Source organism: Lachancea lanzarotensis, scaffold LALA0S01 (assembly GCF_000938715.1).
Source record: "Lachancea lanzarotensis genome assembly LALA0, scaffold LALA0S01, whole genome shotgun sequence".
Classification (NCBI taxonomy): Eukaryota; Fungi; Ascomycota; class Saccharomycetes; order Saccharomycetales; family Saccharomycetaceae; genus Lachancea; species Lachancea lanzarotensis.
Genome location: NW_019212879.1, coordinates 101360 through 125589, shown reverse-complemented (window position 1 = coordinate 125589; position 24230 = coordinate 101360). Strand labels below are relative to the sequence as shown.

The 24230-nt window shown below is 44.0% G+C and overlaps 8 protein-coding genes and 1 non-coding gene across 9 annotated transcripts; 6 read left to right on the top strand and 3 right to left on the bottom strand.

The window, feature by feature from the left end:
- Nucleotides 1–62: 62 nt before the first annotated feature.
- CDC15 (LALA0S01e01244g1_1) lies at nt 63–2684 on the bottom strand (the record flags this gene model as incomplete). The annotated part of the gene is made up of 1 exon (XM_022774140.1): nt 63–2684. One exon carries the CDS (start codon nt 2682–2684, stop codon nt 63–65), a length of 2622 nt encoding a protein of 873 aa, XP_022626267.1.
- A 1170-nt stretch (nt 2685–3854) lies between these two features.
- YAT1 (LALA0S01e01222g1_1) lies at nt 3855–5816 on the top strand (the record flags this gene model as incomplete). The annotated part of the gene is made up of 1 exon (XM_022774139.1): nt 3855–5816. The coding sequence occupies one exon, from the start codon at nt 3855–3857 to the stop codon at nt 5814–5816; it is 1962 nt and encodes a 653-aa protein (XP_022626266.1).
- A 496-nt stretch (nt 5817–6312) lies between these two features.
- LALA0_S01e01200g (LALA0S01e01200g1_1) lies at nt 6313–9996 on the top strand (the record flags this gene model as incomplete). The annotated part of the gene is made up of 1 exon (XM_022774138.1): nt 6313–9996. The coding sequence occupies one exon, from the start codon at nt 6313–6315 to the stop codon at nt 9994–9996; it is 3684 nt and encodes a 1227-aa protein (XP_022626265.1).
- Nucleotides 9997–10194: 198 nt separating this feature from the next.
- On the bottom strand, nt 10195–10268 carry LALA0_S01e01178r. The gene has a single exon. It is a non-coding gene; the product is annotated as a tRNA-Ile (tRNA).
- Nucleotides 10269–11225: 957 nt separating this feature from the next.
- On the top strand, nt 11226–12620 carry ERG13 (LALA0S01e01156g1_1; the record flags this gene model as incomplete). The annotated part of the gene is made up of 1 exon (XM_022774137.1): nt 11226–12620. One exon carries the CDS (start codon nt 11226–11228, stop codon nt 12618–12620), a length of 1395 nt encoding a protein of 464 aa, XP_022626264.1.
- Nucleotides 12621–13234: 614 nt separating this feature from the next.
- On the top strand, nt 13235–16903 carry RPM2 (LALA0S01e01134g1_1; the record flags this gene model as incomplete). The annotated part of the gene is made up of 1 exon (XM_022774136.1): nt 13235–16903. The coding sequence occupies one exon, from the start codon at nt 13235–13237 to the stop codon at nt 16901–16903; it is 3669 nt and encodes a 1222-aa protein (XP_022626263.1).
- Nucleotides 16904–17136: 233 nt separating this feature from the next.
- On the bottom strand, nt 17137–18882 carry RSC9 (LALA0S01e01112g1_1; the record flags this gene model as incomplete). The annotated part of the gene is made up of 1 exon (XM_022774135.1): nt 17137–18882. One exon carries the CDS (start codon nt 18880–18882, stop codon nt 17137–17139), a length of 1746 nt encoding a protein of 581 aa, XP_022626262.1.
- Nucleotides 18883–21599: 2717 nt separating this feature from the next.
- On the top strand, nt 21600–23522 carry MSC1 (LALA0S01e01090g1_1; the record flags this gene model as incomplete). Its single annotated transcript, XM_022774134.1, has 1 exon — nt 21600–23522. One exon carries the CDS (start codon nt 21600–21602, stop codon nt 23520–23522), a length of 1923 nt encoding a protein of 640 aa, XP_022626261.1.
- A 419-nt stretch (nt 23523–23941) lies between these two features.
- COX14 (LALA0S01e01068g1_1) lies at nt 23942–24127 on the top strand (the record flags this gene model as incomplete). The annotated part of the gene is made up of 1 exon (XM_022774133.1): nt 23942–24127. One exon carries the CDS (start codon nt 23942–23944, stop codon nt 24125–24127), a length of 186 nt encoding a protein of 61 aa, XP_022626260.1.
- Nucleotides 24128–24230: the final 103 nt, after the last annotated feature.

Below are 24230 nucleotides of genomic sequence, written 5' to 3'. Positions count from 1 at the left end.
ATTAGGCACGCACCCAAATCATTTTGAGTCATGTGACCAGGAAATTCAATGTCATTATCGGTTTAGCTCGACACTGGTGCAGGAATGGCAAACCCGTTCTTGTCAAGTCTTCTGATGGTGGCCAGTGGCTTGGTATTCTCTAGCAGTTCGATATCGTGGCAAAGTTGTTTTATCAGCACTGAATCCGCGCCAACTTGATTTGGCCGCAATTTATCGGGTCTCCAATTTGACGACAGGAATTGGATCACATCGGACAGCACTTGAGAACCAGTGAGCTGGATGGGTTGCTTTATTGCAGTGGACATTAAAACGTCTGTCGGTATGTCCTTCCTCACTGACCTAGGTGCAAACTCGGTGTAGCGCGTGAGTATAAGCTTCAAGAATTTCAAGAAATCAATTTGAATGATGAGACTGCTGCGATAAACGTCGAAAAGCGCTTTTGTCTTTTTCATAAAATGCGGGTTCGAAACAATGTCAAATGCTAGAGACCTGCACGGAGGCAAAGAGCACAATCTTGTGAATTTCGTGATGTAGTTTCCAAATTTAGGCTCTTCTGAGTAGAAAGTCCGTAAAAGAGCGACGCGTGGCACTCTGATCGTTTTCTCCTGGTATTGAATAAGCACATTCATAGTGTCTTCAGTTATTGCACAATTCTCGTGTATTGCAAACAGAAAACAATGCATCAAAATTTCAGTGCCACCTGTGATAAATTCGGGAATATTGAGATACCCTAAAGCGACATCAACGGTAACCGCTAACTTACTCAGATTCACCTCCTGTGCTAATTCCACACAGAGGTTGAGAGCTATTGAAAGCATGGACTTGGTATAACGCGTGCGAGACTCTCCGGAAAATTCCTGGAGAAGTTTATGAGTTAATTGTAAGAAGCCACCATGCTCCACGATTTCACCAAGCGCAACACGGTCTAGGTGCCCCGCGTTAAAGCAAAGTTCAATGAAATTTTTCACAACATGTTGATCATCTAGCGCGGTTGGCGTGTATTTGAGAAGCCAGTCGATAAACCCTTCTGGCAAAGTTTGCCTCTCGGAGTAAATGGCTACATTTGCGAATTGTGAATTCAAAGGTAGCATTTGGAAATCCTCTGCTGAGGATCCGGTATCCGTATAATCTGTCGCAATGCTTTCGGTGCCTTTTCTCTCGAGAAAGCTGTTTAGACTTTTGAAAATTGTGTAGGTTAATCGGTAGTCTGTTTTCAAAGGCAATGCTATTAGTCTCAGTATCAGATTCTCACACGTATTAAAGAATGGAGAAGTAGACAAACTTAGTAATGTATCGTGTGCCAATTTATCGTTTGCCTCAAGTCCTTTTATGATAGTATCTTCAATGTTAGGTAAGCTACGACACCATTTACTCCAGGTTTCAAAATCAACGATCGCACCATAGGTCGATATTATAGCTAGCATTAAATGCACATGCTTGATAAGTCCACAATGCGGTAGTATGCCGCACTTAATGAGCTCTTTCACGTCCGTTATAAAAAAGCGACCCAATACTGTTTCCGCCGGTCCTATATTTTGCAAGAGCGCCGGTATGCCCCCAAGTGTGTTGAACATATTTTTACATTCACCGCCTCTATACTGCGCATCATACGAGAACATTTCTTCTACGTTTTTAAGCTCTCCACGTCGGCACAGTTCTATCAGACACGATGCAATGCTGTAAATGTCACACTCATTGAATATCAAATATGGATTGAAGTGCCCTCCTGGTTGTCGTAAGCGATTTAGGTTTTGCTGAGGGTCGGCAACGTCATTCTCTTTGAAGGGAGAAACTTCAACCTCAATAAAGTCGTGGCGCCAGTCTTCCGAGGATTCCTCGCCTTCTCTGAATTTTTCCAAGGAGGGCATATGAGGCTCGTTCATCCATTGATGGTTTAATAGGTCTTGCGCTGTAGGCCTTTGAAAAACATTTTTTTGGAAACAAGCGCGAATAAACTTACGACAGATCGAAGACAGGGATTTCGGCGGCAGGTAAACATCATGAACTATAGCGTAGCATGCCGCCTCGTTGACAAGGTTGTGAAAGGGTGGGTTTCCCGTTAAAATCTCAACGACGGTAGACCCCAGGGACCAAATGTCACTGACCGTGGTTGCACCTTGGCCCATCATGACCTCTGGTGCCATCCAGTTCGGAGATCCCGCATAAGTCATTGCAAGGGTGTTGACCCTCGTTGAAACGCCAAAATCGGCAAGTTTGACTACATTGTGATCGTCCAGCAGCAGATTTGCTGCTTTTATGTCTCTGTGGATGACGCCTTGGTCATGCAAATATCGCAGTCCGCGTAGCGTTTGTTTGATATACGCTCTGCAGTCGTTTTCGTCGACGGGTCCTCTTTTGATCAGGTCTCGTAGAGACCCCTGGCTGCAGTATTCGAGCAAAATGAACAATTGATGTGATTTTTGGATAAATCCGTGGTACTTGACGATGTTTTCATGCTTCAAATTTTTCAGCAGATCGATTTCTAGCATGTGTTCGTTGAGCTCTTCTTCTTCGTCGTACTCGATCACTTTGATAGCCACCTGTTTGGCAGTTTGTCTGTTGACTGCTCTGTACACAATTCCATATGCTCCCTTTCCTATGACCTGCTTCAAGGCATAATGATGGTTGTTTCCGGAAGACGACGAATGTTTCTGAGCTGGCGTGAGATTCACCCTGGTGGCCATAATCTCGCCCACTAAATAACACGTTCAACTGGGGGCCAGTCTTGTGTTTGACCAGACAACTAGTTCATTCTTGTGACTATTGATGTGTTTTGAGATTTTAAGGTAATGAAATCAGTGGTGTCATTGTGTACGGTGGTGTTCTTCAAATCTTACGAAATATCTCGTATTCGCTTCAAATCTCACAAACTCAAAAGGAGTTTCTTAAACAGCGTCTGTTCGTTCCCTATCACATCTCCCCTTACTTCTATTGCTTTCCTTTGTTTCCTATGGTTTGTTCTCTCATTTCATTGTTTTGTTGATTGTCTTGTAATTTGACTAGCGGCTAAAAAATGAAGAGATGGGATATCTACATCATCGTTTTGAACGAAGTGGGAATGCAAACAAGAATCTATGTTCAAAGGCCATAAGTTTATTTGAGGAAGGTCGTCGTGTTCACTCTTGCAGTTGAAGAGTGCTGTGTATGCTATGTGTGGTTTGGGGTATTGTTTCTGCTTTCTTCAATCGACGGGATGGGCGGTGGGTGATTGTTTTATTAATATAATCGATTTAATATCTATGAAGAAATGAGACAAAAGATTGGGAATTGTGAGAATACTCTGGGGCTTTGCTTCTATTGGATCACCCGGGTTTCTAAGTGTTGCCACACTCCACAATGTTGATGAAAAAATGTCCGAACTGCTCAAAGACGATAATCGAAAATAGCAGTTTATAATTCGATTGTTTCACTCGGCAGTGTAAGCGTTTTTATGAGCTCTAGAAGGCTCTGCGGTTCAGATTCGATTAGTCACTTGACTAAACTTTCTAGCAAAGACAAATTCATCAACAACCGTGGTAGAAACTCATCAGGCCATCCAGCTACTCATTCATTCTTGTCTCTACTGATCGCTGGAACTATCAAGTCAATTATTCGGCATCTTCAACATACTCGAGTACCCAAATACCCTAGTACTCGGGTCCCTTATTTGCAGAATGGTAAATTTATGCATTAGTTACCGATGACCTGAATAAGGGCTCAATGGGACATCACCATGAATATCAACCGCGACAGTGGTCTCCGCGCTGTATAAAAGTCATGCTAAGAATAAGTTCAAAGACTCTGATCATTTCTCGTCTCTCGATCAAAAGTTGGTGATCCTAACTACATTTTATTGTATCTGCAACCCGACCAAAATGCCCACCATTTCTATTACCCAAATGACGGACTCTGGCAAAATTGCAACACTTCCTAGATTACCAATACCATTTCTTCCGAATAGCCTGGAACGATACTTGAACCGCTTGTCTCCGCTACAAACACCCGAACAGCACTCCAAAACGAAAGACGCGGTACTAAATGACAGTAACATTCGTCTTCTTGCACAATTGAACGACGAATTACTACGGTACGACCAAGAACTTGAACTTGAAAATCCAAATTCTTCGTATATCGAAAAATTCTGGTACGACGCATATCTGCAGTTTGATGAGTCCGTGGTGCTCAACGTGAACCCGTATTTTGAGCTCCAAGATGACCCCACGCTACGTCAATTGGGCAAAACCGGCCCGTATGGAGATCTGTCACGACTTATTCGCAGATCTGCAAGGCTAGTGCTGTCAACAATCTCATTTGTCAAAGAAATTCGGTGCAGGACACTGAAGCCGGATACTGTGCGGGGAACCCCGCTGTCTATGGATCAATACGATGTTCTATTTGGTTCCGCGCGTATTCCACCGGAGAGTGCAGGCCGTTCCTGTCGACTACAAACCAGTGTGGATTCCAAACATATAGTTGCGATCTGTGGCTACCAATTTTACTGGTTCGATGTACTTGATGAACAGCATAACCCTCTTTTCACCACGCAAGAATTGGAGCGTGCGTTGTATGCCATTGTTAAGGATGCAGAGAAGCCATGTATTGGAGACTCTGAACGCAACTATCCATGGGGGGTTTTCACAACAGAGAACCGTTCTGTGTGGTCTAATGTCAGAAACTATATGATGAAGTCTCCATTTTCTCCCAATACGAAAAATCTTCAGATCATTGATAGTGCCTTGTTCGCCTTGTGTCTTGACAACGTAACAGTCGAAGAACCCGGGGATCTGGTTCAAGAAATGCTGTGCGGCACGTCAGATGTTAAGTTGGAAGAAGCCTCTGACAAACTCGCGTTCAGGTCTGCCACAGGAATACAGCAAGGTACATGTCTCAACAGATGGTATGACAAATTGCAGCTAATTGTCACACGGAATGGGAAGGCTGGTATCAATTTCGAACACACCGGAGTCGACGGACATACCGTGTTGCGACTGGCAACACATATTTTTACTGATTCCATTCTGTTGTTTGCGCATAGTATTACAAGACGAAAATCAAATGTCTCTGCTGCATCTTTGAGCAGTAACAAAAGCGAACTCGGTGTCACAAATCCCCGCAAACTAGAGTGGGAGGTCGATTCGTACCTTCTATCAGCGCTTCATTTTGCAGAGACGCGCTTGTCTGATCTCATATCACAGTTCGAGTTTGCGAGACTTGATTTCTGCGATTATGGTTCTGGGAAAATAAAGTCTACATTTAAGGTTTCACCTGATGCCTTTGTGCAAATGGCTTTACAGGCTGCGTTTCACGCACTTTATGGCAAATTCGAGGTCACCTATGAACCAGCGATGACTAAGAAATTTCAGAACGGACGAACAGAAGCGATCAGAAGTGTTTCTGAGGAATCCAAGCAATTTGTAGAGGCATTCAACCACCGCAGCGTTTCTGCACCGCGCTTGAAGGAATATTTTCAGGATGCCTGCAAAAAACACTCTCGTGTTACCCAAGAATGTGCTGCTGGTATGGGCCAAGACCGGCACTTATATGCATTGTTTTGCATCTGGAAAGAACGCTTTCAAGAATCTATGTCCAAGCTCGCGATTTTCCTAGACGAAGGGTGGGCCTTGCTCAACACGAGTGTCATCAGTACGTCTAATTGCGGCAACCCAAGTCTACAAGCCTTTGGCTTTGGACCTGTATGTGCTAATGGGTTTGGTATTGGCTATATCGTCAGAGATAAAAGTATCACCATCGTGGTGTCTTCCAAACACCGACAAACCACAAGACTCGTAGGGCTGCTTGGACGATTTTTAAGTGACATTCAGCAAGTCTACAGGTAGTTAGCAAAGCTAAGCGAAATACAAAGAAACACAAAGGCAATGGAATCTAAGAAAATGGAACACAACTCTGGTAAGAATGGGGTCGTTCGGCGGTGTCTTGCCATCTTGGAGTAAAACAAAAGTTATCTTCCAGTCTAACCCACACACCCACACACCACATATGCTGAATACTTTTAGCACGTGATCGTGTTGCTGTATTTGTATCACGTGATTTATTATTCTTTCGACTTTTTGTAGTATAAGCGTCTGAAACGATCTCCCAACAGCAATCAAATATCTAAAATTTGGGGAGTAAAGGTATAACTCGAGCGTCCAGGTCCTCTCCAAAAAAGGCCGTGTAAATACGAAGCATTATTCAAGAATACGCTCACTTTTTGTGTCCGTTTGCAGACACCACTAAGTATCGCTCTTGTTGCTAGTTTTCAGCGCTCAATTTGCTTCTGAGAAAGTCTAGAAAAGCCAATATTGAGTCTACTCGCTCAATTAAGATTCCAGCATGGCAGATCATCCGGTTAGCAAACCGTTGTTGAAACTCAAGCTTCTGGAATCGTTGCGTGAAGGAGATTTCGCATCTCTGGACAGCTTGGTCAAAAAATATTTCCATCCAAGAGATGATGTAAGTGTCAGAGAAGTTGCTCAATTGATTTTGCACTATGCCGTTCAGGTTGCCCCTTTACAATTGATAAAGGACATTTTGGCTCATTGGCTCACAGACGAGGAAATTAAGCTGGACATCAACCAGGAGGACCCGGATGGAAATACTGCATTGCACTTGGCTGCGTTTCAATCGCGGGGCGATGTCGTTTCCCTATTACTGGACCAACCTGACATCAACGACTGTATTCTGAATAATGCAAATTTGCAGCCTATCGAGATGTGTAAAAACCTGAATATTGCTCAGATGATGCAGTTTAAGCGGTCAGAATATTTGGGTGAAGTGGCCCAGGAATTTAGGAGAGCGTTCGTGAACCGGGATCGCGAACATCTGGACGCCATTCTGGCAAAACCTCGCAACTCCGAGCTCTTAGACATCAATGGAACTGATCCACAAACGGGTGACACAGTGCTTCACGAATTTGTGAAGAAAAGAGATTTGGTCATGTGTCAGTGGATCTTGAACCATGGTGGAGACCCCTTCAAAAGAGACCGTAGAGGACAACTTCCTCTTGATCTACTGGGAAAAGTTCCACCTGTCAACGACTCTCCCAATGTCAAATTGTCTTCCGAGCAACAGCTTAAACGAATGCTAGAAAAAGCGGCCCGTGAGCAGAGCGTAATTGAAGTTGCCAACAGCTTAAACGAACCACCTACTTATAAGGGTTATCTTCGCAAATGGACCAATTTTGCTCAAGGCTATCGCTTACGGTGGTTTGTTCTTAGCCCAGATGGAACACTATCGTACTACAAAGACCAAGACGACACCAAAAATGCATGCCGCGGATCACTTAACATGTCGACCTGCTATTTGCATCTGGATTCTTCGGAAAAGCTCAAATTCGAGATCATTGGCGGATTCAACGGTACAGTAAGGTGGCATTTGAAAGGAAACCATCCTGTGGAGACCAACAGGTGGGTTTGGGCAGTTCAGGGTGCGATTCGTTTTGCTAAAGACCGTGAACGGACAATCAGAAACAACGGGAGTAACGAGCCTCACGGTGCCGCACGGCCTGAACCCAAAATGAAGGAAACCTCTCACCATTTGCGAACTCCTAGCGCCAATAGTTTGCATTCCTCCACAAACCGTCGGCAACGCGCTCATCAGTCTCAGCGCTCAATTAATTCGATCTCCTCTATGTCATCTGGCGAGGCGGAATTAAACGAAAATCTCACAAACAGAGGTAGGGAGTATGTCACAAAAGTAAAATCTGGGAGACCGTCCTTGGATGCTTATGCCAATGATGAAGACAATAAATCCGCAATTTCGAAGCCAATCCGGGATTTAGCGGACGGTAAGGATGATGTTGAAAGCGATCAAGAGTATTTCAGAGACGAAGTTACTGAAGACTTTGAAGATGAAGATGTGAAAATTGAGTACGGGCCTCAATACCAAGAGGTCTCCATGATCCAAAGATCAATCACCATTGAATTGAGTTCGTTGACAGAACTTCTCGAAAATAAAACGCCAGATGCAGATGAGATCAACATGATAAGAAAATCATTAGGTTCTCTGTCCAAAAACTTTGAGTCATACAGTACTTTGTCATCCGTTAGAGATCGGAAGCTTTTGAAACTTTTACAAAAACAACATGACGTCAACCAGCTTTGGATCAAGTCTGTTAAAGAGCTTGAACTTGAGCTAATCGAGAAATCCGAACGTTTATCTTCACTCGACACTGAGAGAAAGAACCTCAAAAAACTTCTCCAGAAGAAATTACTGGAATTATCTGACGCTAGTACAAGCGCCAATGACACGGCAAATGATAGGCAGGTTGTTGACGGCGAAAGCGTTGGTGACAATGAAAATAGTAAACCGCTGGAAGAAATCGCTGAGTTCATAAATTCGAATAAGGAAGCTGACGAAGACTCCGACATTGATGAGTTTTTCGATGCCGAAGACAATGAAGCACAAAAGCCTACTGCGGAGAAAAATCACGATGACACTGCCGCTGCTCGAAAGGAGAGGGCACCTCAACCAGCGAAAGTGACTGAGGGAAGTCGTGCTTCGGGAGGTGAAAGAATAAGTGGTGAATCTGGTGGTACCGAGGAGTCGGGGAACATCAACAGAGTACCTTCTGACTTTGAACAGAATGTTGTGCACTCTGGACTTACGGATCAATCAGTTCCGAACACTGCTGCCGCTACACAAGCGTACGAAGAAGTTGCGAAACAACCCGAAGCGAGCACGAAACCTCTTTCAGCACACGGCCAGAAGAAACCTCTACACAGCACGTATACTCCCCCTCAAGAAAAGAAGGAGGATCTACTCAATCAAGAGGGGTCGTATCTGGGATATGAAGATGGTTTGAGAACAAAGTTGGCGTTGAGTAAAGATGATCGTCCTAAGATCAGTTTATGGTCGGTTCTGAAATCAATGATTGGCAAGGATATGACGCGCATGTCCCTTCCAGTCACTTTCAATGAGCCCACGTCTTTGCTGCAGAGAGTGGCCGAAGATTTGGAATACTCTAATCTTTTGACGGAAGGTGCCAGCTATGAAGATTCCACTTTGAGACTACTTTATGTTGCTGCTTTCTCCATTTCGTCATATTCCTCGACCACCAAAAGAGTAGCGAAACCGTTCAATCCAATTCTAGGGGAGACTTTTGAATACTCAAGGCCAGACGAACATTTCAGGTTTTTCACTGAGCAAGTGTCCCATCATCCACCAATTTCAGCGACTTGGTCTGAGTCTGCCAAGTGGGATTTCTGGGGTGAATCCCGGGTCGATTCCAATTTCAACGGGAGATCATTTGAGGTGGAACATTTGGGTTTGTGGTACCTCAGAATGAGACCAGACTCAGAGTCCGAGGAGGAGCTCTACACTTGGAAGAAACCCAACAACACAGTAGTGGGCATTCTGGTTGGAAACCCACAAGTGGACAATCACGGTGATGTGGAAATTGTTAATCATAAAACGGGAGACCGCTGTACGATCCATTTCAAAGCCCGTGGCTGGAGATCGTCAAATGCATATGAGGTGAAAGGTGAAGTATACAACAAAGATGGTGGCAAGGAATGGGTTTTCGGCGGCCATTGGAACGAATCGCTTTACGCCAAGAAAGTTTTGAAACCCAACTCTTCAGAAGAGATGCCTCTGGACAAGCCTAAGGGGTCGAAGGGCTCCAAGAATGATCCAAACCGTGACGGTAATAAATTTTTGATCTGGCATGTACATGACAGACCTGATTTCCCTTTCAACTTGACACAGTACGCAGCATCTTTGAATGCGCCACAACCTAAGCTTTTGAACTGGATTCCTCCCACAGATACCCGTTTGAGACCTGATCAAAGAGCGATGGAAGAAGGAAGATACGACGACGCTGCGAAGGAAAAAGATCGTGTCGAGCAGAAGCAAAGGGCAGCGAGAAAGAGACTAGAGAAGGCAAACAAAGAACATGTCCCCAACTGGTTCAAACAGGTCCAGCACCCTATCACTAAGAAGAACTTCTGGCAGTTCAATGGCGACTATTGGCAGGTGAGGAAGGACAAGAAGTTTGAGCATTTACCGGACATTTTTTAAAAATCACGCAAGGCTACGTGCGATGCGTTTTGTATGCATAGTTTGGTAATTTAACAGATATTTTGAATAACGATAGCGTTAACGGCTCAAACAACGAAGGGTTACATCCTGGTTCGACAGATATTTTGAATAATGAGCATGTCGACGGCTTAAACAACGAAAAGACACTTCCTGAGCTTGCGCCAAAAAAGATTAACTTGGTCTCTAGCGGGATCGAACCGCTGATCCCCGCGTTATTAGCACGGTGCCTTAACCAACTGGGCCAAGAGACCAATTTATGAGAAGGAAAAAGAATAAAACCTACATATAGAGGATTTACAGCAGCGTGCTCTTTCGCAAAACGTTTTTGGTTCATGTTGTATATGGCCTAGCCACCCTGAACGTTGAGGCAGATATATACAGGTTACAGCTAGAATTTTGCACTGTTTAAAAACATTCACAGCTCGCTCCCAAAATTAATGTTTTGTTTGGATAAGTGCACAATAATAATCTATAGACATGTCCGCCTAAAACCTTTTTGACACTCAGTGACGACAACCACGTCCTGTACGATGACAGACAAAAAAACATCAGCTCGTTCATGAACATTCAAAAAACTCTTCTGGTAAGAGCTGTATCGGCCGTTGCGAACAATCCGTATAAGAAAACTTATAAACGGTTCATAAGCCCTGGCGTCACAGTCGTAAAAAGAGACATCTGATTTTGACATTTTAGTTCTTTCGTAACAAGGTTTCCAAGAGACACGGGAGACGACAAGAGGTGTTACCAAATGTTCTTGGGTACATCTTTGAGTGTGTATCCGTATGTGTGCCAGGTTTCTTCTGATCGACGTCTTCTAACTCTTCTCATCTCCCATAATCTCAACAAAACTATAAGCATACCAAGTTCGGCGGATAGCATTGTTCCAACCAATACCGTTCTCTGTATTCAATGGAACAATGCCGATATTGCCGTGTCTAAACATATCTTGGAATTTTCGTTCCCCAAACTGCTTGTGTCGTCCGTCGTTTAGACGTTATACGGTGTCGTTCAACGTGACACGTTTTATGGCGCTACTGAAAAAGCATATAATTTCAAGGAATCTTACACAGATTTTCCAAGAGAACTCTGTTTGAAACGCGCTAGAAATCGTCAACTCAAGACTATTCAGAAGCTATAAGAACTGTCTCAGGCACTAATTGTTGAATTCAAGGCGATTGAGCGAAAAAACGAAATCTAATACTCGAAAAATGACAGAGCAGAACCAGCTAAAGAAGCAAAAGACCACGGAGCAGCCACCAAGGCCTCAAAATATCGGTATCAAGGGTATCGAGCTGTACATTCCCTCGAAATGTGTAAACCAAGACGACCTGGAGAAGTTTGACGGTGTCTCCCAGGGTAAATACACGATTGGACTGGGCCAGACCAACATGTCGTTCGTAAACGACAGAGAAGATATTTACTCCATGAGCTTGACAGTGCTGTCAAAACTGTTGAAAAACTACAACGTGGACACCAATTCCATCGGCAGACTTGAAGTCGGTACCGAGACTTTGCTCGACAAGTCCAAATCCGTCAAGTCCGTGCTGATGCAGCTTTTCGGCGAAAATACCGACTTGGAAGGTATCGACACGGTCAATGCATGCTACGGTGGTACCAACGCGCTTTTCAACAGTTTGTCGTGGATCGAATCATCCGCTTGGGACGGCCGTGACGCGATTGTTGTGTGCGGTGACATCGCCATCTACGACAAAGGTGCCGCTAGACCAACTGGTGGAGCCGGTACCGTGGCCCTACTGATTGGGCCAGACGCTCCAATTGTGTTCGATTCTGCTAGAGGCACTCACATGGAGCACGCTTACGATTTTTACAAGCCAGACTTCACCAGCGAATACCCTTACGTTGACGGCCATTTCTCTCTGAGATGTTACGTCAGTGCACTTGACAAAAGTTACAAGTTTTACTCGCAAAAAGCTATTGCCAGGGGTCTCGTCGAGCAACCTGCGGGGCAAGAAGCCGTGGGTGCCGCAAGCTTCTTCGACTACAACGTTTTCCACGTTCCTACGTGCAAATTGGTTGCCAAATCATACGCCAGATTGCTCTACAATGACTTCAGAGCCAACCCTTCGCTCTACCCGGAGGTGGATGCTTCTCTCGCTACTCTAGATTACACTGCAAGTTTGACCGACAAAAATGTTGAAAAAACGTTTGTGGGCCTCGCTAAGGCTCTGCAAAAGGAAAAGGTTGCGCCTTCCTTGATCGTACCTACCAACACCGGAAACATGTACACCGGCTCCGTGTACGCGGCCCTCGGATCGTTGCTTTTCTACGTTGGCTCTGACGCTTTGCAAAACAAACGTATTGGTCTCTATTCGTACGGTTCTGGTCTAGCTTCCTCGATCTTCTCGTGCCGTGTCGTTGGTGACATCAAATACATCACCGATGTCCTGAATCTCGACAAGAAATTGAATTCAAGAATCACCGAGACTCCAGAGGGCTACGAGGAGGCCATTCACCTAAGAGAGGGAGCTCATCTACAAAAGGATTTCGAACCCAAGGGCTCTATCGATCATTTGCAATCTGGCGTCTACTATTTGACCAAAGTCGACGACAGATTCAGAAGAGAATATGCCGTGACCCCATAGAGGGGCTCAGATTTTCGAGTTTGTGCTATTGGACCTCACACAAGATTAGCTTCGCTAAATGACGCTAAGAACCTAGTAAAAGTATCTTCTAAATTCGCTTCATGCTAGTGATCGATGTTTTTGCGTTGCACGGAAAAAGAAGCTATGAAAGGAAAATAGAATGTCGCACAAATGGAAATCAGTGGAATCGAAACTGGTTCACTGGAACTCCTATGAAAACTGATGACGGTGAATTCTTGTTACCTACATAACTCTTATAAACGAGTCCACGTGATCTGCAACGAGTAAGATCAGAAACATCTATATCGTATAAAATGCTAAATACATTATTTAATAAGAATCTCGTATATAGCGACCAATTCGAAAATTGAAAAATCGGATAAGATGAATCACTCATTGAATCTTCAAATTAAACTCATTGCCCTAACATTGCAAGAAACGTATCGAAATTGCCAGGTTTTCTACCCTTTCGACTCGCCGCTTATTGATCAAATTCCTCTGAGGAATACGGTGTGAGTAAGGTTTTTTCCAAGGTTTCATTTCTGACGTTTGACCGTCGATTGATCCCGATTTGAATGGCTAGAAGAAGCGTCACGGTTTAGAAACAAAAAAGCATGGTATTCAAGTCATTCAAGTGCAAGTTCTACTCCAAGAGCTATCACTCTTCGGCGCAGAAGCAGTCAACGGCCTTTTTTGAAAGCTCATATCAGTATTTGCGCCGAAATCAGGGACTTGTTAGCCAGGACAGCTGCATTCCATCTTCAGACAATGTGGTGGTGACTCCCAACCCGGTGGTCGTGGCCAACGTTAACTACAACAACGTGGAGCTGGCACTGGATTCCGAGGCCTGTGAAGGAACTTGTTTGAAATCACACAGATGTTCAGATGAGGGAATATCCGAGCCCCGACCAGGACACAGCAGTGGGTCGCGCAGAAGAAGTTTGGGATCGACAGCCGTTTCCGCTACCGTTCCCATTGCTCAGTCTTTAGACAGATTTCGTTCAAGACAGCACAGCGAAAATTACGCGCGCTACACGAGAAATACACAGCTAGAAATCAACGAGAGACTCTCTAAGAGTTATTTTTCCACCAGCTCTGTGGAACGTCCAGGTCGCACAATTTCAGATACTCTAGCCTCGATACCGAAGGATGCTGCGGAACCCACTCCCGTGCCGTCAGATTCCAAAATCCCAGACACACCACAAGAACCAGCCGAGAGCTTTCAAGTCGAGGCATCACACAATACTGATAAACACAAGGGTACGCCGATTCCAACATGGGAGCCAGATAACGAAGAGTCTCTAAATCCAGAAACTTTTCTAGAAACCCAGACCAATTATATCAAGACATCTTACGAGAAACGGGATTATAACAGCATAAATGCGTCTTTTCAATCCCTTATACGAAATAACATCATTCCACCATTGGAATTGTATGCTTTGGTGATAAAATCGGTCTGCAACAGAGATCTAGATAATGACAACGTGGACAATCGTATGTTTCAGCTGTTGAACTGCTACCAAAGCCTCATTGACAATAAAATGAAACCTACAGAGGAAATTTACAATGAAGTCATAGGTAGTCTGCTGAAAGGCTCTATCGCCGCATATGAAATGGGTAATGTGAACGGTCCGGATTTTTATAAGATCGCGGTCGATCTTTTACAGGCTTCGACCACTCACATTTCGCATCAGTTTTCCAAAGAGGTTTTAGACTGCTCTCTTTTGGCAATGAATCTCTTTCCCGGATACGTCAAACTTGACTACGTCAAAGATATTTTGCAAAACTCTCAATCATATTACAAGGATTCCTTCTACTACGTGGCCCTTCTAGGTTACGCAAAGAGAATCAATGATAATGCCGCCGTGAAGACGCTATATGAGGACTTCAGAAGCATGTGTGCTTCTGCTTCACATCTACAGCGGCATCAGTATGAAGTGTACAGTGCTGTTTTGACAGCATTGGTTGAGACTGGCGACATGCCTCTCGCGATCAAATTGCTCGACAATGTTTTAACAGACGCAAAAGAAAGGGTTGGACTTGCATCCAACGTGACGTTGATACTCTCTCACTTTTTGATATCAGTCAGTAAGTTGGATTGTAGAAAGGCTTACACTCTGTGGTATGAGTTTAAGAAACTTCGCTGGGTGCCAGAGTTCTCCCACAGCTTTTACCTGACATTGTTGTCGAATAGCATGGGAGATTGGGAGCTTGCGAAGAAGATTTATGATTACTCTTTTCCCATGGTTCGTGACAAATCAGTTAAAACACACTCTTTCACTGATCATCTTTTGAGTTTATCTGGCGCTGAGACGACTTTGAGTTCCTTTTTAGATTATGCTCTACAACTGAAGGATACAGAGGTTGTGATGAAGATACTTGAAGAATCCGTTGTCAAAGAATATACGTTTGATTCTGAGGTATACCCCTTCATATTTCAATTTTTCAAAGATATCCGGTGTCCTGAGGATTACTTGATTAGATTTATCAACTGTCACGGTGAACTTTTGAATAAGAGCAAAGACAAATTCAACTTTTTGAATGGGTTGATCGATGCGTACCAGTCTCAGGTTATTTTGAGTAAAGTTGCGGATTCGAGATTCTTTTTGGACTGCTGTGAAAGATTTAATGTATCGGACAGTCAAACTAACTATAGTGGCTTGATTGCATGCTTTCAAAGCATGTGGGGAGCCCCTCAAACGATCGAAAAGTACAGCTATAACATCAAACTACATGGAATCATGATATGCAAGTTGTACGATCCTGAGGGGTATTACGCCGTAATGGAAAATGAATTCATGCTTCAGTTCAAAGACCGCTTGACGACCAGATTTGAAAAACTGATGCTTAACTATCAGCGACTTTCTCTGGACCCCAACGATATAATGGGCACATCGATACAGGCCGCGAAAATGATTAGCATGCCAGACGAGGTAGTGAACTACTTTGCTCATCCAGGTGACTGGGACAAGTCGTATCCGCTATGCTTAGGTTCAATGATAAGAAATTCTCTTGCGACAGGGCGGAAAGCTTACGAACGATTGCGCACAGAGGGATTTAGCTTTGACTATGACACTTACAAACAACTGGTAATTCGTAATGTTAACGATGCGGATACTATCACCACATGTTTGGACCTTTGCCCGGACGAAAAGGAAATGGGCTACATTGCCAATTCTTTGGTGGTGAAGACTATGGGCAGAGAGCTCGAAAATAAGGTCTTAGCACATCCTTTGTTCAAAAGCAAAATTTTGCCATACCTAAAGGATGACTCTTACCTCCGTCTTGCAAGAAACGTGAGTGATATTCAAACGTTCATTAACACTGTAAACTTCCCTGAAGATTTTCAGGGGATTGCAGAACAGGCGGAACACAGAAGTACTATAGGATACGTTTACGAGGAGCTGTTCAGGAACAAGCGGTATCATGACATCACAAGGCTCAATGAAACATGTCCTGTTTTGAACATTGGGTTGTTGTTAAAGTCGTGCATACGTTCGGGTGACTTCTCGCAATACGGTAGGCTTTGGAATAAACTTCAAAGTCGTCTTGGGTCTGAAAAGTTTGATATACAAGCAGAGTTTTTGCTAAACGACAAAAAAGTGGATGAAGCTATCAAAACGCTCAGGTCTAAGGGCGCTAAAAGTGACCACAAGTCAAACGATCTGCTTTCTTTTGCACTTTTCCTCAAGAGTTTCACAACGCCTGTGGTTCATCTAGACAGAGTCGAAAATACTTTGCAATTAGCCAACGTGCTTTCGACGCAAAAAAGTTTCTCAGGAATGGTAGCTCTCTATCAGGAGCTGATGTGTGACCAGAATAGAATCATGGATATGACAACGCAACAGGCAGTAAACCTAGAAATCAGTGAACAGATGCTCAACAATCTACATGACTCAATTCAGTTTATTAATTTGGAGGAAGACTGCTACAGGAAAATCGCCATGCAGAAGCTCACCAATTTTTTCAGGTTCAGGACATTTCTAAAGCTCCCTGAAATTTCCGAGGACGACATTTCTAAACTTATTCGCTTCTATTCTAGAGTACATCGTCCCAGTATCGATGCCCTTTTCAACAACATTGTTGAGACCATCTACCTCAATCCCAATACTAGGTGCTTGTACCTGGCGAACGACATGAAATTTCACTTTAAGCCAGAACAACTATCTAGGCTCATCAAAGATATCGAAACCTTCTACATCAAAGAGTCCAATCAAGAGGATGCTGAGAGAACACATAGTTTTCAAGCCGTTCTGAGGAAACTTTATTGTTTGAACGAATAAACCGGTCTTCAATGGCGCCCGAACGCTCCGAGACGGTGTCTAGATCCGAACTCTCGCCCTCGATTTCTCTGCATGTGTTCACTGACGACTTTACAAGTGTGGGTAACCCACAATAATGATACATCCTTTTACTACATACCAAGCATTTATCTCTAATTTATGAGTTAATGATCTGATTGCATCTGCGTTGGCGAGGCAGCCTTATTTACTGAGCCCGATCGATGTAACGAAACTTAAACAGTAGGAATATTGTCCATGTACTCCGCCAAAACCGAGTTGAGCGGTGGCACATCCGCCAATAGATGCATTATAATGGGCTTAACTGTTTTACAGAAAGAGAAGCCGACACCCTTATTGTCGTTGGAAATCAAGCAAAGAAAAGTCGTGCTTGCCTTTGCAACGTCTGATAGATTAGAAGGAAATTTCACGATCGGCAAAGCGGTCTGAGATGCTTCTCTTATTATTCCATTTTCGTCTCTTATCGGCAAAGCTATGCGGTTGCCTGATGAGTTGGCAGCAGCATCGCCAGCAGCGATAGATACGGCGAATGGCCTCGGTTGAATACCCTTGATCACAAATCTCTTTTTTCCTGTAGTCTCATCTGTAATAACCATTGCAGATGCGTGTTCGAAGGTGTTCGACACATTCTTGATGAACTCGACAGCTGGTAAAAGCTTCCTTCCCGAATCTCTTACCGCTTGCGAGAATTCTGATTCATAGCCCCTCCATAAGCTAATTTGAGTCACCTCCGACTCCTGGACTGGCTCGAAACAACATCTCAACCATGCTGTTGACCTCATAGGTTCATTAAGCTCGAGAATTTCATAAAACAATCTTTTTTCTAGTTTGGGAGGCTCGGTCGGAGCTGGAGGCCTTACCCGTGGCTTTAGCCTCACTTCAATCTTATTATACTGTGCATAATCTGGTAGCGGCACCCCATATGTTAGCAGCTTTGGTAATACAGCCGATAGGATAGCAAATCTGTGTTCACTTTGTAGCAGAGTTGTAATTCTTTCGTTTCCTGGAAGCACGTATTGGTATAAGAAATCCAGTGACGCCATGACCAGTTCACTGTCGTTGGCCACCACGAGGTACGAAACGATCTGGTCGAGAATATTATCGTGAAGATTATCAGCCGCACTTTCCTCATCAGCTTTGGACCTGACTAAAAGCCTCGATACAGACCGTAGGATCGAGATGACCATGTAGCGGTCCTTCGTATCGGTTAAAGTGGAAACCATGTTTTGAAAAAATGGATCGTCTTTTCTGGCGGGGGCAATATAAGAGGATATTGCTTCCATGAGATCAATCACGTAATGGGTAAGTTCGTTGAAGAACTGTGAATTATGCGCGTACACCAAAAAATCATTTTCCTTTATCGCGTTAGCCATTTGTAAAACGGCTAGGATGAAATCTTTCACAACAGAATCCAGTGCCAAAACCTGCGTAGACTCAGCATCTTGAGCAAGATTTCTAAGAATGAGGACGGAATTGAGGCATTGCTGGAAAACAGGAACGTCGGTTTCTGGATTTAAAGGCATATCTAGTTTTTTGAGTAACGGTCTTGTTCTCACCAAAATTTTCGTGAAAAGAGGAAGCAGGTATCTATTTGACTTCAAACTGATCATGTATGGAGCTTTATTGCTGTATGAAAGGTATTTCCTCAACGCCCAGTTGACCTCACTCGGAATCCCACTCATCAAAGCCATTTTCATACGTGTTAAATCATCTACACCATGAGCAGAGTTTCTGGGAAGTTGCTGAAATACATTCAGACTTGTCAGCGTGTATTGCAATGCACTGAATCCAGTTTTTGTCGGTATCCCGCTGGACTGTTCTCGTGATACGTAGATCGGTTCCGGAACAACTGAAGTTAAAGCGTTACCGGTTTGTCCCAAATCCAACGAGTCCCGGGCCATAGGGGACTCGCTGCGTAACGTGAAAGATGGAGAATTCTGCTTAAATGTTCGATCAGTCATGGAAGCAGGATTGAGAGCTCGAGCTCGGCTAAAATAGAGAATTGTTGTTGGTGTTCTTTGACATCATCACTGAGTATTGTAGATGGGCATTAATATCAACATTTGCGTGAGTAGTGACTAAGTACTCACAAGTGTACTCATCAAATACCTGATTAACTATCTTCAATCTATGGCAACATTCACGCTACGACGAACTGCCTTGAAAGCTTAGGCTTGGTGATTGAATTAATCTGTGCCATTAGGGCCATCTCTAGTGAGGTTTTTGAAACTTAGAGCTAAAATATCAACTACTTAATAATTCAGGTATCATTTGCCAAGAAAAAGATGCGGAGGCCAATTCAACGAGTACAGTACGTTACTGTGCTAAATAAGATATTTCTACCGTATGATGACATCGTCTGACTTCATCGCTCGAGCGGCGTGAACTTGAATTCAACCATTATCTTAGTGACACATTAGTACAAAGTGATATAGCTCATGGACCACCTTCCGCTGACCCATAGTGGTATGCAGTGTTGTGTGATATTGGTTTTCCAATTGAATCCAATCGTCCGGTAAATTTGGTTTTCGACTTCTGCATGTTGCTCAAGTTTAACTTAGTCAAGCTGAAGCCCTCGTCTTATAATGAACACCTGCTAGTCATCGAATGCCAGAATGTTGGCACAAAAGTTTACGATTAATCATGAATTGTAGAGCAGGATACCAGTGGCAATTGGATGTGTGAGCGTGTTTTGCGTTAACCTCTAAAATGTCCAAAGCGATTTACAAGCTACAGTTTTTTCAAATGATACTAGCTGGTTGATTTACTGAAGAAACGAGTCTTGACTGAGGCGTTACAGGGCTTCGTAAACATGAAGCATTTGGCTCATACCTGGGACGATTGGTGACATATACGCATCTTAATGACTCAATATGAGCGTGTGTGTTATCGAAGCTGTCGAAGCGATGGCGTATGCACGATGGACTTGTAGTCCGAGTTGTGCCTGTGACGGACTGGGAAAAAGTGATAAATAAGGGTTTCTCTGGCTCGAGACCAGGACTGAAGGTGAGAACGGGATTTAGCACAGAGGCGAGGGGAAAAGATTGGCTTTGAATGAGCTGAAGCTGTTATCGAACTTAGGGGGTTATAACGACAGGAGTCTTGAAAGGTATCTCATCGTGTTAGGAACAAAATTGGTCTGGTGCACGTGACCACTTGCTTTTTTGAGATTCTTGACCTGTCATTACAAAAAAAGCACCTACGAATATACAGGCAAGTGGGGTTTGCGTTGTTCTCATTAGGTATACCTTCAGAAGGGAACTGGGTGATGTTGGAGTGTCCGTAATATCTATCTGTTTATAAATGTACATTTGCAGGTACTAGAGTCCATGGATCACGTGACCCAATAACAGCGTCACGAAATAAACATTATTTTAGAATCTCGAAATGCTGTTGTTGCAGCTAAAAAAGGCTATGGGAATAGCAAAAAGGACGGCATAGCTTTCATGACCGTTTGACTGGAGAAACGTATTTTCATATCCCTAATTGGGATCCGGTGTTTGTGGTGCTTTTGCACGACAAACTTGTCAACGATGATCAAAGCGAGCTGAAAGCGCCGGAGAGTAGCGCTGAACTTTTCAACAACGTGGAAACCCATCTCTAGATCATTAGTGCTCCATTTCTCAGCTCTACTTTTCGTTACCGTTTTTCACAATTGAGAATTGTTGATTATTCAACTGCGCACTCAAATATTTAATAATGATTGCTGACAAAAAATAAGAGACCTGGGACCGCTATACCTCGATGCCGCTGGAGTCTGTGGTCAAGTCGTAATTGACATATTTGCCAATTCATACTGACGGCACGTGCGCGAATGTGACGTTCGCTAGATTTACATTCAATCAGAAAACAACGATCTTCTTCATACCGGAAAGTCAAACAATGGTGCGAGTCTACAATATCCTAGGGTCATTTACCTGTTGGTATGGATGTGCAAAACAGCTTGTATAGTAGAGAATTTCATGCATCACGTGACCAAAAGAGAGAATGACACATTTATGGATATTAAGCATTTAACTCATCAAAGCAGTGATGGGAATCGGTAGCCATACAGTTTCGGAACGATGTCTGCTCATAACACTAGAAATACAGAGGCTTGTTCAAATGCTATGCTTCCAAAACCATCCACATCACGTGACCGACCTTCAAGCAACATTCTCATCTACACATGTACTCGTACTCGTACTCATCCAGTACTCACACCCGATCTTTCAAAAAATTGCCATTAACCGCTACTCACTTGGACTTCTTCTTACCACCCCATAGCAAGACTTCAAAAGGGTTTATGTCTCTCTCAGGTACCTGTTTCAGATCACACCGCTTATTGTGGCGGTAATGAGAGATCGGAAATAAGGGGCGTGCGGAGTAGCAAAAAGGGGCTAGAAGTTCCTTAAATTTTTTTGGGGTATAAAAGGGTCGGTGGAGAGGATTTGAGACAAAGGGTGGTGTTGGATGAAAGTGTCAGAACAAAACTTGAGGGAGTTTCAACATAAGTGGGAGTATATCTATTTCGCAACCGGCGTTATTAGCATCACAGAGTATAAGGACTGAAATCAAGACCAAGTGTTCAAAAACCTTTTGTGCTGAATTATAATACTAGAGATCACGTGACTTTTCAAAAAACCCAGACATTTTCAAACAACGTGATTAGCATTTGTACACCCATACACCACACAAAATGAGAATAGTAAGTGTGCCCACCACATCAGCCGCATTATTGCTGGTTTCAGTGGCCGTGGCTGATCTTGCTGGACTGTACGACCAGTGGACCAGCAATGATCTCCAAGGATATTTGCAAGACCAGAAACAGACGCTTCAAAAAGCCGGCAAGGAAAACGCAGATGTGCTGCGTAAACACGCAGAGGCGCTCTACCAAAAGCAATCTAAACCTACCCCATGGTGGAACTTTTGGTCGTCACGCACACGCGTTGCCGATTTCGCGCAAAATAAGGACCCGATCTCAGAATGGTTTTTCGACACGTGGTCCGCCAAGGACTTGCGTAAGTTACTGTCCAAGAACAAGATCAAGTACAACTCCGATCTGTCTCGCGACGCATTGGTGAGTAAGGCCAAAGAAAACTTTGAACAAATCAATTCCAAGTATGAGTTGTCCGGTTTGTATCCCTCGCAACAGTATTTTACCAACTGGGACGACTACGATCTCAAGTCTTGGCTAGACGAGTATCACGTGCCCTACGATAAGGCCAAGGCCAAGAAGGACGATCTTTTGGCCAAGGTGCGTGAGAACATTCACTCGGCGTCCCGCTACGCCAACGACGAACGTCTCAGTCTTTTGGAACAACTCGATCTCGCTAACCAGCAAGTTGTAGACAAGGCCGGCAAAGTGAAGGATCAGGTCTTCAACACATGGTCCACGCGCGAAATTCAGGACTGGTTGCAAAGCCACAAGATCAAGATCGAGGAAAATGCCGAGAATGATCGCCAGTATTTGTTGAACGTCGCCCAGAAGAACAAAAAGTACTTGCAGGATGATGCCAGTTGGTATTTAGAAGCGGCCAAAAACAAGGCTTCTCCATTCTATGCTAAATCGGAAGAGGCCGTGGCCTCAGTCTGGAGTCAAACCGCAAACAAATGGCAAGACTTCAAGAACTACTTCTCTCATAGTGACAACATTGTGAACCATACATTTTTGTTAGGGGTAGAATCCTGGCCCAAGAAACGGTTGCGGGCGTTTTTGGATGCGCGTGGAGTATCTTACTCGTGGTTTAGTACCCGTTCCGAACTTTTGGATTTAGTCAAGGAGTACCGCAATAGTCCTCTGAAAAATTTGACCACCTCCCCCGCGGTAGCGGAGTACTTTGATGGCTGGTCTTACGAGAACCTTAAGGAATGGGTCAAAGACAGAAACGACGACATAACTTCCAGTGGTATTTACAAAGCTGCCAGTGGCAAAGTCAACGATTTACTAGTGCAGGGTCAGAATCAAGGTGAAAACGCTTGGTTGTATGCCCAGAAGAAGGGTACCGCTGCCTCTGATTACGCTCAAGCTAAAGGGGCAGAAGCTGCCCGTGCTGCTACCGACTACGCAGCAGAAGCTGGAACCGAAGCTGCAACTTATGCCAAAGACAAGGGCGCTGATGCATCGTCCTACGCCAAGGACAAGGCTGCGGATGCGGGTTCATATGCTAACTCATATGCGAAAGAGAAGGCTTCTGAAGCCGCTTCGTATGCCAAGGAAAAGGCTTCTAGCGCAACGGATTACGCCAAGGTCAAAGGTGACGACGCCGCCGAGTACCTCAAAGACAAAGGATCCGATGCTTTGGACTATGCGCAACAAAAGACTGCAGACGCTGCTCAGGCCGCTCAGCAAAAGGGCAGTGATGCTCACGAAGTTGCCAGCGAAAAAGTTGACGAGTGGACTACCTTATTTGCCTCTTGGACTACTGACGACTTGAGAAACTACGCGAAGTCGTTTGGAATCAAAACTGCGCCCACTACCCCAAGAGAGAAACTGGTTGATCTAGTGCAAGAAAATACCCGTTGGTTCTTCGGATACTACCAGGATCCTCTGTACAAAAGAGTTCCAAAGAAGATCAGTAATGTATTTGCCAACAGCTACCAGTATGTTTTCCATCACTGAGGGGTGCCGATGGTGAAACGAGAATCCTCGGTTTATTAGGCTTCCTCGACGACTCTGTAGCCTTTGCCACTGGGGAATAGTGTTTTCAGCGCTCAGTGCTGACACACTACTCATCCCATATTTTATGAACTGAATGCATTTACGAAAACTAGTGATCAAGTCGGGATGATAGCGATTTGTCGTGATGAAACAAACCAAAGTGTGGTTTATATAGCTCTCATGTATTTGAATGTAGTTTAAATGGTTGCTACTCATCCCAGTGCAAAGGCGTATTTCATATTATTGGTACACTGTTCAAAACACCCTACCTACTACTCATCGAGAAATTAAATATAACAAATTATTCTAGTATCTTAAACTCATCGTTTTGAAAAACGTCAACTACAAAACGCATCAAAGCATCTTCTATACAAGGAGTTATGTCAAAATACGCCTGGTACACCAAAGTCACAGATGCAGCACACCGTTTGACGGTTTTGTCGCTTGTTGGGGGTACCCTTTACATGGCTGGGGGACTAGTTTATACCATGTACACGACGGGTACCAAGTATGAACAACAAGTTACGCAGAAAGCTGCTGAAAAAGAGGCAGAAAATGCACAGTGAATGGAGGATGTTGCTGTTGAGCTCTGCAAGAAATGGAAAGACATGATCTGTGCTCCCTTTTTGGTTTTGTATATAGTGGGTCTTAGTACCAGTCATCGTGTGT